Here is an 11831-nt window from a genome sequence, read left to right as displayed (position 1 = left end):
CGGGTGCCTGTAGTCCCAGCTACTCAGGGGGCTGAGGCAAGAGAATCGCCTAAACCCAAGAGGCTGGAGGTTGCTGTGAGCTGTGTTGCACTCTACTGAGGGCAACAGAGTGAGACTCTGTCTCTAAAAAAATAAACAAAAAACAAACACATATAAAACGCAATTCAAATTAAATCAACAGAAAAGAATGCACTGAAGATTTCCTTTTCTTAGAATTAGGGATCCTTAAATTACCTCTCTGTTCTCAGATGTCCCCCAAAATACAATACTTCGATTTATTCAAGATACTAATTGTGCTTCTAAGATCACATTTTTCTTCCTTTGGAATTAATCAATAGGTCTAGATTTTGGTAGTAAACAGTGATGAAGCTACTTCCTTAATTTCAATAATGTATTATAGATCAAAGATATTTTAAATTATAGGTGCACTCATAAGTACCATTCAAAGTTTATCAAACTTAGGGCTGGGTGCAGTGGCTCACTCCTGTAATCTCAGCAATCTGGGAGGCCCAGGCAGGTAGGTTGCCTGAGCTCACAGGTTTGAGACCAGCCTGAGTCAGAGCGAGATCTCATCTCTAAAACTAGCCTGGTGTTGAGGTGGTTCCAGCTACTTGGGAGGCTGAGGTAAGATAATTGCTTAAGCCCACAAGTTTGAGGTTGCTCTGAGCTGTGATGCCCTATCACTCCACCAAGGGCTACAAAGTGAGACTGTCTAAAAAACCAAACAAATACCCCCCCCCCAAAGTTTATCAAACTTGCGTCTCTGGAAATGTTTTATTTAACAGGGAGGAATTATTTTTTATAATGGGGTGTGTGTGTGAGAGGAGTCATGGATAAAACATAGACGATTAGAAAATTTGAAAGATATGGCTTGAGACATGACCCAGATCACAGATGCAAGAATCTCAAAGTACAATTGTTCCTTAGTTTCTATGCTGAAAAAAAGATTTTATACCACCTTTATGACCATCTCTGCCCACCACCTACCCACACCCACACACATTCTTTACAAGCTGAAATCACAATGATCTCTCGGAGTGCTTAGGGAACCACTTAATATTTGTGAAACTCTTGTGAAATATTTGCAAAGATGCTGAGTCTTCCCATTTTCAGTTAGTCACCCAGTGTTTTATGTCAGAACTCTGAACCATACACAGCTTTGTCAACTCTCTTAGGCTCAGAGCAGAAAATGTTTCCACAACAGAAATATAATCTGATTCAATTATAAATATAGTTATTTTTTAAAAGACATATTTGCAATTTAAAAATCCCCCACTTTCACCCTTTATGGGCTTTATCTGGTGTTCTATAAAAATATGTTGGCTTAAAATTTCAGTTAGACTATCAAAATAATAATATGTATAAGGAAAATCCTTTCATCATTATAATGTTCTTGATTTTAGTAAGAAAAGCAAAGAACAGTTTTTACTAATATGGGAAAAATTATAATGTCTTTCAGAGTGGAATGAACCAGATTAATTCTATTCAGAAACTGTATGCTTCATAGTACATGTATGCTTCTAGAAGCCATGAATTATGATTATTGCTGAGAGAATTAAATAGGCTATGAAGTGGCTGATAAACGAAAGCGATAGACTAGCAAGAGCTAGAGTTTCCATGTATAGAACGACTAATGGACAGACACAGAGAAAAATGCATTCTTGAAGGTTTTCAACCTCTCTCCATTCAGTAGCATCCGTATAAAGTAAAACATCACCGCCTTGGGGTAGACAGATCTGTAGAAATCTGCAGGGAGAGCTGTTGCTTTAGCTGGGCATTTGCGGTTTCCTTTTCTTAATAGATGAGAACTATGCATGATTCAATGAACACAATGCTAGCAGCTTCTTCAAATGAAGTGAAAAGGCATGCCATTATACTTTTTCCTTCAAACATATTACATAGAATTCCTTTTGTTCAAAATAAAAATTCATAGAGGGAAAAAGGAAACACTCGCATTTAGCTGAAATACTGAAATTGCACATAATCTCTTAAGGCATTCGGTTTTATTTACTTACCGGTTTTGCATTTCTATTTGTTGCTTCTAAAGCCCAGTTTCTGACTCCATTCAATCACTTGAAATAGGCCATTAACAATAATCAATAGTTTTCGCAGTTTACGGTTTTTACTGTGACATCTCCAAATCTTTCATCAAAAGACTGTTATCCAACCATCTAACTAAAACTCAGGGTTTGCTATAAATGTCATCTCTATCCATAAAATGTAGTTTGAACCTCAGGCAAGTGGAATTTATAGGAAGCACAATATTAAGTATGAGGGAAGAAGAAAAAATATCTTTGTTTTAAAATAATTGTGGAATCTTAGTTAACCCTACTACAGTCAAGGAGAAAATATGTTGAGGTCTTCAGGAGCTCTCTGGGAACGTTTTATGGCTTCTAAGAATAAATACAGTTTATCATTTTGGGGCTAAGGAATAAAAAGTCCCTTCCTTATTGTCAACCTCTCTTTTTTTCTGCCTTGGGTACACCAAAAGTTATGTGTGATGTGTGGCATAGCTTAAAGATGGAGGAAGGTAGCCTGACGGACATTGAACCTGATGTGAGCAACAAATAAACTTTGGTTTTCTTATGCCACTAGGGAAAAAAAGAATAAATACATTTCTTAAGTAATATGGCATACGCTAAGACATTTTTTCAGCATAATTTCCAACTGTTTTTGAAAGAAAGATCAGAAGTCTAAACACAAATGTAGTTCAGTCTCTGTTCCGCCATAATAAATATAGTTAGGAAACATGGCGAGTTTTTCCTTTAATGATCTAGAATCTTGCAGTTTCTCAGGATGGGGAGTTTATAGATGAATTTTCATCATATAGTACTGCAGATATAAATACAAATTGTGTAGGTGATAATGGATTTATCTTTGCTCTCAACCAGACTTATTCACTGTTTTAAGGGATGCTTTATAAAACCCCTGACATCAAATTAATTTTTAATCATTACATTATTCTTTATTTTCCAAAGTAATCTGCTAAAAATCCACTTAATCAAAATTTTATTATTTATCTACCATAGCTGCTGAGAAAAATGTGAACTTGTATATTTATTAAAATCATAGGGTGGCTTTATGGGCATTTACAAGGCAAAATAAAATTTTATTTATGAAATAGCATAAGCCAAATAAGTTACAGCAGTGTATTGTCTAACCATACATCTAAGCATGAGCAAAAAATTATAAATTTGCTTTGCCTTTACATTCTATTACAAGCCATGGAAATAAAGTCAGGTATTCTTCTTTTTTTTTTTTTGCAGTTTTTGGCTGGGGCTGGGTTTGAACCCGCCACCTCCGGCATATGGGCCGGCGCCTTACTCCTTGGAGCCACAGGCACCACCCCAAAGTCAGGTATTATTCTAAATGAATTACCTCTCAGTGATCAGACTAAGTCAACTTGCAATGTGGACGAGAAAGTAGAAGGAGAGGAGGGTGATAAAGCAGGAATGCTGAATTCAGAAGCTACAACTTGCCACCATCACCTATTCCACAGGCCAAAGAAAGCAACAAAATAGATAAAAAATCACACAGAGGCAGAAAAACAGGAGGAGAACAACAGGAAGAGGAGAGGAGAAGAAACTTTGCTGACTATGGTTTGATTTGGGAATTATTTTTCAAACTAGGATATACTATCGCTTTCTTCATCATAGCTTAAAAATATGAACAAGTAGCATTAGTCTATAAAATTGACCTTATTCGAACACTTCAAATTGAATTTGAGATACTTATAGAGTTCATATATCAAGTCAGAAAAACACAACAAAACTCCATAATAGTTAAGGAAAATTCTATCAGGTATTGGGAATAAACTTTAGGGAGCCTCTTTGAACTGCAGAATATAATTCCCAGCAAGACTCCATTTAAACCAAACTACCCTAAACTCTATTTCCAGTGTTTATGCATATAGAACTTTATAGCAATAATTTTCATCTCTAGGAAAAACAATTGTCTGAAAATTATATGATCATTAAGTATGACAAATTTAGCCATCGCATTTTTATTTTCACAGATCATGTTGGGAAGAAAGCTACAAAATGCCAGATTAACATTTTAAAATGTATTTGAAAGTAATGAAGGGAAACTGATTCAGTTAGCAACGCTAAATAAAACAGACAATTCATACAGATGCTTTCCTGGTAAAATATTAAATAAACACTCAAAAATGTCAACCTTTTCAATTTAATAAACCAAACCCTAACTTTTATTTCTCTGTCTGAACAAAGTTTCTCCCTGACCAAAGTTCTGGTTTTATATTCAAGTTTGGCTTTTTTTGGGTCAAAACATGTAATTTTTAGAAGATAGGGCTGTTAAATGACTTTACTTTCTCCTCTTGTTTCTCTTCTCTTTGTCCAAGTACTAAAATATATCAACTTTGTATAAAAAAGCTATTTTGTTTTGTCCCCAGTTTGTCAATGACAAGTACAAATGCTGAGAATTGTTCAACGGGATTTATGAAAGTGCTAAAGTGGAAACACTTGACTTACCTTCCATTGTTTCATCAGCTCTCTTACTCCTTTGGAGTCTTCTAGGAGCCTCTCCTTATGGGTAGCATCCTGGAGGACATTGGCAGTTGTTTCGGCTTCTGTAAGCCAGGCAAGAAACTTCTCCAGGTCCAGAGGGAACTGTTGTAGTAATCTGTGAGTTTCTTCTAAAGCAGCCTCTCGCTCATTCACTCTGCAAAGGAACAAATATCCAGATGTGATGGCCAAATATCAGAATGATGTACATAGTGAACTCCATAAAAAGAGCAAAGACAGAGGGACTAAACTGTGATATGGTAACAAAGGGTGAGCTGTTGCTAAAGCTCTTCCTTTAAGCCACTGGTTCTCAACCTTCCCAATGCCGCGACCCTTTAATACAGTTCCTCATGTTGTGGTGACTCCCAACCATAACATTATTTTTGTTGCTACTTCATAACTGTGATTTTTGCTACTGTTATGAATCATAATGTACATATCTGATATTAGGCGACGGCTGTGAAAGGGTTGTTCAACCCCAAAAGGGGTGGCGACCCACAGGTTGAGAACTGCTGCTTTAAGCAAACAACAAGTAAGAACACTAGGAAGGCTGTTGACCTTTATTTCTTAAGGGCTTCTGTATGGGGGAGAGGAAGGAAAAATTATCTATTAAAAAATGAATGACAATTGCAGATTTCTATAAATCCACTCCACAGAAAAGCGGTGGGGATATATATATATATATATATATATATATACTTTGACTGTTTGCAAGTTCATATATGGACATTCAAAAATATCTTTGTTTAGCTTCATAAAGTTTATTTTAATATGCTACACAAGTTGAAACTAACCTTTATAGATAAAACCCTAAAATCCCTATACATTGCCTATCTTCGATGGCATATTGAGGAGGAAACATGTATTAGACAGGCAAGGAGAAAAGTCAAGAAAAGAAAAACTTAGAAACCTTTGGGCATAATATAATTTTGAATGACACTGGTTTGTTATAATTATTGTCTTAACTTCCTATTTCATTACCTGATGGTCATACAATTGAGACTAGCATCCAAAAGAAAAGTGTTATATGGAGTGGAAAAAGTAGAGCCTTAAAAACTTTATGGATTTGGGTTCGATTCCCAATGTCCCTAACTGGTGGGGTGATACAAGTTGCTAACTTCTCTGATTTCTCAGTTTTTCATCTGCAGTATTTATTGCTGTGCTGAGAACTAAAATATAATACAGCATGTACAGAAACGTTAGCTCCTCTGCCTATGTCCCACTTCCCCATTCCTCTAGTCTTTTTAAAAAGGATGGAACCAATTCTGCAATGACATAAAAGTCTAAAAAAAAAAAAAGTATTGATGTTTTCTGATAATATATATAAAGCATGCATTGCGGATACACACACACAAGCCCTCAGCAAACATCTACAGAATAATAGCTTGGAAGGGAAAATTGCCTTAGGCAGTAACAGTCCCTTCTAAAAATCAGGTAAATTTCGTCTGGAATGAGGAAATTAGTACTCTATTTAAATGCTTTATTTGCCTTCTATTACTACACAAACACTTTCTGGGATTAAACATAAGCTAAAAATGGATTTTAAAAAATTGAACACTTGAATATGATACACACTGCTTGTTAAGACGTGATTGTCAATAATTATGCAAAACTGCAATTTATTTCAGCAGCAACTTTATCATGGGATGTGCAAACCAGGCAATAAACAACTCCTGCGGAGCCAGCGGCAGCAGAGCCCCCGGAAGAGCTGTTTATTCATCATGGGTGAGGTTTTTGCTGAGCACACAGTCTTCTACAGTATAGTTTCAGCGCTCATACTGGATAAAAATCTTCTGTCTGCATTAACTGGTGGAGGGTAGAATAGGTTTATGAGGATGCAGCGATTGGAAAAAAGTGAGCATTGCACTAAGCTATTTATCAACTCCTAAATAAACTTTAATACTGCACAGCTGAAAGGTAGCATAGAGTTCTGGTTGGGCAAATAAATTAAACCTCGTGTAGTTCAAGGGCTAACCTGGACTGCTGGCTCCCTGCTTGTCTAGTGTGCAGGCAACCTATCATTGCAAGGAGAAATACCAAAATCATCATTTATTTATTTATCTTTATATTAGGATTTCAAAATTCAGAACCACTGCAACAGCTCTGAGAATCTTAACGTTACAATGTCCGTTGTAACCATGTGTAACTGCTGACAATTGACCTGTTCTGACCTACAAAAGTGGCAATTTCATCCAGTTTCTGCTAAGGCTTATTCCATCTCCAGTCCAAAATTTGAGATGGAGATAAGCTGCCACATTCTGGAAGACAAAGGCAAGGTTAGACATTGGCATGTTTTCTAATGCAGTCCAATTTCAAACAAAATAAAAGGACAATATGAAACTCTACCACAGCAGAGCAAAACTTAGAAAATTAGACGTGCATTTTATCATCAGCAGCATCTTTGTGATGAGCTGTACTCGATGCATCTTAACTTCTCTATCTTTAAACTAGCAGCACCACTTACCATCTCCTTCCAGTGAAAGTAACTGGTAAATAATTTTCCAAGTTATTTGCAAAAAGGCAATGCACATAAATCAGATGAAAGGGTTCTACTGAGACAATGAGATTTTCAGCCAAATCCTACCAGTGAGTTTGCTGCTTTGTAAATTAGGCCCTTAGGGAAGAACAATAACTCTTTCAGGACAGTGAGGTACCATTTTCCTAAATGATACCCTTGTGGGCAGAAATATTGACAACATCAGGCTGAATATTTTCTAATTTGGAAAATACCTTAAGCAATTCTGGCAGCAATAGCAGAAAATCTCTTTGAATGAGCTCCTTTACAAGCCCCTTTGATCATAGGTGAGAATCTTGTTTTCTGCTTATGTGGGGTTTTAAGGCTAAAACCTTTCTCCTGGATCAATGTTTGTATATTGTATTCCTAAATTTTAATTGTTCCAAGTCTAGATAAGAAATGAGTCAAGGATACTTAATTTTCAGATTTGTGCGTTCAAAATAGCTCTGAATGTATCACATAGTTTTCAATTTTTCTGAACCATATGGCTTTAAATGGCTTATATAAATCAAAATGTAAAAATAATAAGAATCATAAAGAAATGACAGATCAGTATAGAACAAAACTAAAGATCTTGGATAAGGATTATTTTCTAAATTTTTTTGTCCAGGTAGTCAAGCTCTGGAGAAAAATCTGGTTTCACTGTAAAAGTAACAATGACCAGATAATTAGAAATCATAATACTGTTCTATAAATTCAATCTACTGTATGGAACTTTTTTATATAACAAAGTTTAATAATCAGCTAATCCAGCTTTATGATGCACAAAAATAGCTAAGACTGTGATGGAGCAAAGAATAAGGTGCTTTGAAAAGGTTTTTCTTCTATTCCCAAGGGTAACCTGTACCACTGCCAAAATGTAAATAAGGGCAGTGTAGAACATTGTTCTCTAAGTATGTTCTGAGAACTTACTAGAAATGCAAGTTCTCAGGCCTCAGCCTAGACCTACTAAATTAGAAACTCCATAGAGGGAGTTCAGCAAGCTGTGTTTTAACAAGCCTTCCAGTCATTTCCAACATATGTGAAAGTTTGAGAATCACTACTGCTAGGGGCCAAACGTTGAGAATCACTGGTATAGTGGATGCCAGGCTGGGCTCCCCAGGCCCCTCCTCAGAACTGAAATACTTCTGGGCCCAGCTGCTGAGGGTGCTGCTGGGTGACAGTCCTCAGCTGTCATCACTGTTGGAGAACTGGCTTCAGCTACAGGGAGTTGGCTAGCCGAAGTTAACCCCATCACTGCTTTGACAGGCTGCACCCATTGACTGGTTGATCTGTGTGATGTGTGGGCAACAAAAGCTGGGCTTCCTTTGCTGCAACTTAAGGCAATTCCAAAGGGCTACCCTAGTCTCAGACCTCACAGCTTCTGGCCTGAAAGGGAGGAAGGGAAGACAGAAATGGAGGGGGAGGGGAGGGCTTATTGTTATTGTAGTTGTAACCAGTTCCCCTCACAGGTGTTAGTCCTGAGTGCACTCCAGTTAAATTCCTCATTAATCACATTCTCACAATCATCTTTGCAGGGAACCAGACCGGTTGCATTGTCACTGTAAATAAGGATTTAAAATATATACTTGCCTAAGGAATGTGTGGAGAGAAACATACAACTACTTAGACAGACTGTGGTCTCCAAAGGGGACAGGATGGAGGATTCTTACGTGCAGCAGTTATGCCTGAAGACCTACTTACTGTACCTTAAATAACATCTATGCACTGGTACTGTTGATGGGATAACCAAATAAAATACAAGGTGTCCCAAAACTTGCCCCCAAAGTCACCAGACATAGGGAACACGGGAAATTATAGCTAAATGTACCTTTTTTTTTAAAAAAAAAAGAAAATATTCATTATAAAATTTACAAAGAGGTGGCCAACATGTGTAGAATATTTTTTCAATATTTTGTAAAATTTAATAATGAATATTTTGTAAGAAAGACATATTTAGCTACAGTTTCCCATGTTGCCTATGTATTGTTGACTTTTAGAGGTGACTTTTAGGACACCCTGTATTGTATTTTGAGTCTTTTTTTTCCTACTATACTTACATCTCAGCCACTATGATTTCCTGTGATATTTTTAAGGGAAGGATTACAGGAGCACTATCCCCCCTCCCCCCACTTTTTGTTTGTGGGATATAGGTCAGAGAGAAGGAGCACCTTGGCAGCACCAGGATTTAGAACCAAAAAATTTCTTACAACATCAAACACTACTCACAGAACCAGAGTTAGTTTCTTCAATTCAAAAATTAAAGTTTGATTTCTCTGCAACCATAAAAGTTCCTACTACTTTGCTAGTAAATAAGTTGGATTTTGATGCTGTAAAAAAAACCTTTATATTGTATTTTACCCAGGGAAGCTAGAATTTTGATACCTCTTACTATAGAGCACTTTGTAGAAATGATTCATTTTAATCTCTAGCAATTCTATCAGTAATTGGCAGTAATGAGAGGCATGAATTTGAGCAAAAGCTGTCAACAATAGCTAGACTGGTGTTCCACCAGTTTCCTTCCTAGCGGCAACTCTGATTGTGGCTTTTTCTGCTTTGGGGCAACATCTACCTAGAAATAAGATTACAGAAGGATTGTGGTGGGGAGAGGATTCTTTTCTCCTCTGTACTATATATCTAATTATAAAGTAGGGAATATCCTTTCTCCTTTTAATTTATTTATTGACAGTGAGAAATGATGGATCTAGGGTACAGCACCCATATTGATTTTCAAAGCTAACATCCATATACTCTTTTAAATGTTTTAAAACATATTCAGAGTTATTATCTCATATTTCAGAAGATCTTTTCCATTTTTCTACCTAGTCTGCTCTTCTTTTTTTTTTTTGTAGACTTGCAATTGGATATTTCCTTCCCTCCTAGTGGCTTCAACCTCTATGCAGATTATCTTTCTTTTTGTACCACATTCTTAATTCCACATTCCTACCGACATCTCATTGATTAATTCGTCCATGCATCTAAGAAGTTGGACAATTAAGTTGGCAAACTCATCCTAGAAAAAGTGCTTGGAAGGGTAGACTAGGCACTGGTGTCAGCGCATAGTTTCCCAAGGGGGGGGGTGTTTTGAAGGTGACCACAGTGACATTCAGCAATGAGGTATATAGGACTTTTTCTAGGATGAATTCACTAACTTAATTGTCAGATCTCATATGACAGCTCTGATATGATTTATTCCAGAAAAAAAGAGTTCAAAAATGGCCTTAAAGGGTGGACTAGGCCCTGGTGGCAGTGCATAGCTTCCTAAAGAAAGTACATCAAAGGTGACTGTAGAGATTCTCAGCAACTAGGCGTGTAGCACTTTTTCTAGGGTGAGTTCACAAACTTAAATGTCCAACCTGGTATTCTATGCTTATTATTATGTCAGGACCTGTGCTTGATGGTGTTGACACAAAAGTCAATAAGATGCGGATTTTGGCATTTCACATATTCAAATCTGGGAAAGGAGATAAGTAAACATTTGTATCTAAAGTTACAATATCATTAGAGCTTTAAACTGGGTGGATTCCTTACTAGTAGCTCCATGTCACATGTGTCATACTGCATTCATGAATTTCTATTTTAATTTGTCAAACAAGTGATAAATGTATCCTCAACATTTTTATCTCTTCCTTTCAAAAGTAGTGATCATCTAGCTGAGCTTTATCTCAAAATACAGTGACGGATTGTCAATAAAAGTTTGCTTAATTGAATTGATTTTTCATAAAAATAAGAACCCTTTTAGATATAAAGTACAGGTTTTAGTTTGTTGTTGGACAAATTGATTCTGAAAGAACGATAATTATGTTTCCAACGTTGTATACAAGTTAAGTGGCAGAGCTGGGATTATAATCCATCTCTACATTCTAGAAAACACATTTTTCTAACTTTGAAGATAGAAATTTGTATCCACTTCTCTCTGATTTGTTCATTATAGTAAAAGAGAGAAAAGTACAAGGAAGTTTATGCCTCTGAATCCTGGCCTTCATTTTAGACTACAAATTTAACTTTCTGTCATTTTACCATAAGGAGGGTTGTTAAAACACACAAAGGAATACACACACACAAAGACATTCTCCTACACCAACTACTGCAGGAAAGATCTAGCTGGTCTTCACTTCAAAACAAACAAAAAAATTCATTCTAAACGCAAATTTGCTGGTTTGCTATTCATGGTCATATGAATTAACGAGGTTTTCATCCCCTCTCTCCTGAGGTCTGGTCCTAAATTACTCAAACTCTCCAGAGTTAATTGGAAACCACGACCTGAATGTTCCCAAAGTATTGCTGATTAGTTCTCAGAAAACTCATTCCCATCTTTCGTCACCCCCGACCACACAGGACGACTTTTTAACATGTGCAGTAGCAATCCACTTGCATGAAAAATAGATTACTCCTCCAAAGATAAACTAAAGCTTTGGAGCTATCTGTGTAAACTTCCTTCAAGGATATAGTTTCTTTAGTAAAAAAAATACCCATATGGGATTTATATATATATAAAATATCACCTATACTTTATGTTTGCTTAGTAAGAGGGTATAGGCATTATCAATCATGTAAGGAATTTTAAAATACAGATGCTATCTCTTTCATGTTTTTACCCTATGATTGTTTTTAAAATTAAGATTTATACAATATATCATTAGGGAAACAATAATTATGTCCCTAAAATCATGAGGGCATTCCTGAAAAGATCTGTGTTAAGAGAAAGCATTACTAAGGTTTGCATTGCGTGTTTCATTTTGTTTGGGTTTCTCTGTCATAAATTGTTGAACAAAATTAGTTGATGAAAGAAATGTACACAAATATTATGGAAA

General features: G+C 36.3%; 1 protein-coding gene across 1 annotated transcript in view; it reads right to left on the bottom strand.

Moving 5' to 3' along the window:
- Window positions 1–11831, bottom strand: part of DMD (dystrophin) — a 2307273-nt gene that overhangs the window by 534997 nt on the left and 1760445 nt on the right. Inside the window, exon 55 of the mRNA XM_023515448.1 lies at window positions 4491–4680. Within this exon, the coding sequence (XP_023371216.1) occupies window positions 4491–4680 (190 nt within the window). The remainder of the gene's footprint in view (window positions 1–4490; window positions 4681–11831) is intronic.

Source organism: Otolemur garnettii, unplaced genomic scaffold (genome assembly GCF_000181295.1).
Source record: "Otolemur garnettii isolate 467f Iridium unplaced genomic scaffold, OtoGar3 scaffold00072, whole genome shotgun sequence".
In the NCBI taxonomy this organism is placed as follows: domain Eukaryota; kingdom Metazoa; phylum Chordata; class Mammalia; order Primates; family Galagidae; genus Otolemur; species Otolemur garnettii.
Note: the sequence above shows the minus strand (reverse complement) of the source record. Positions and strands in the feature narration are given on the sequence as shown.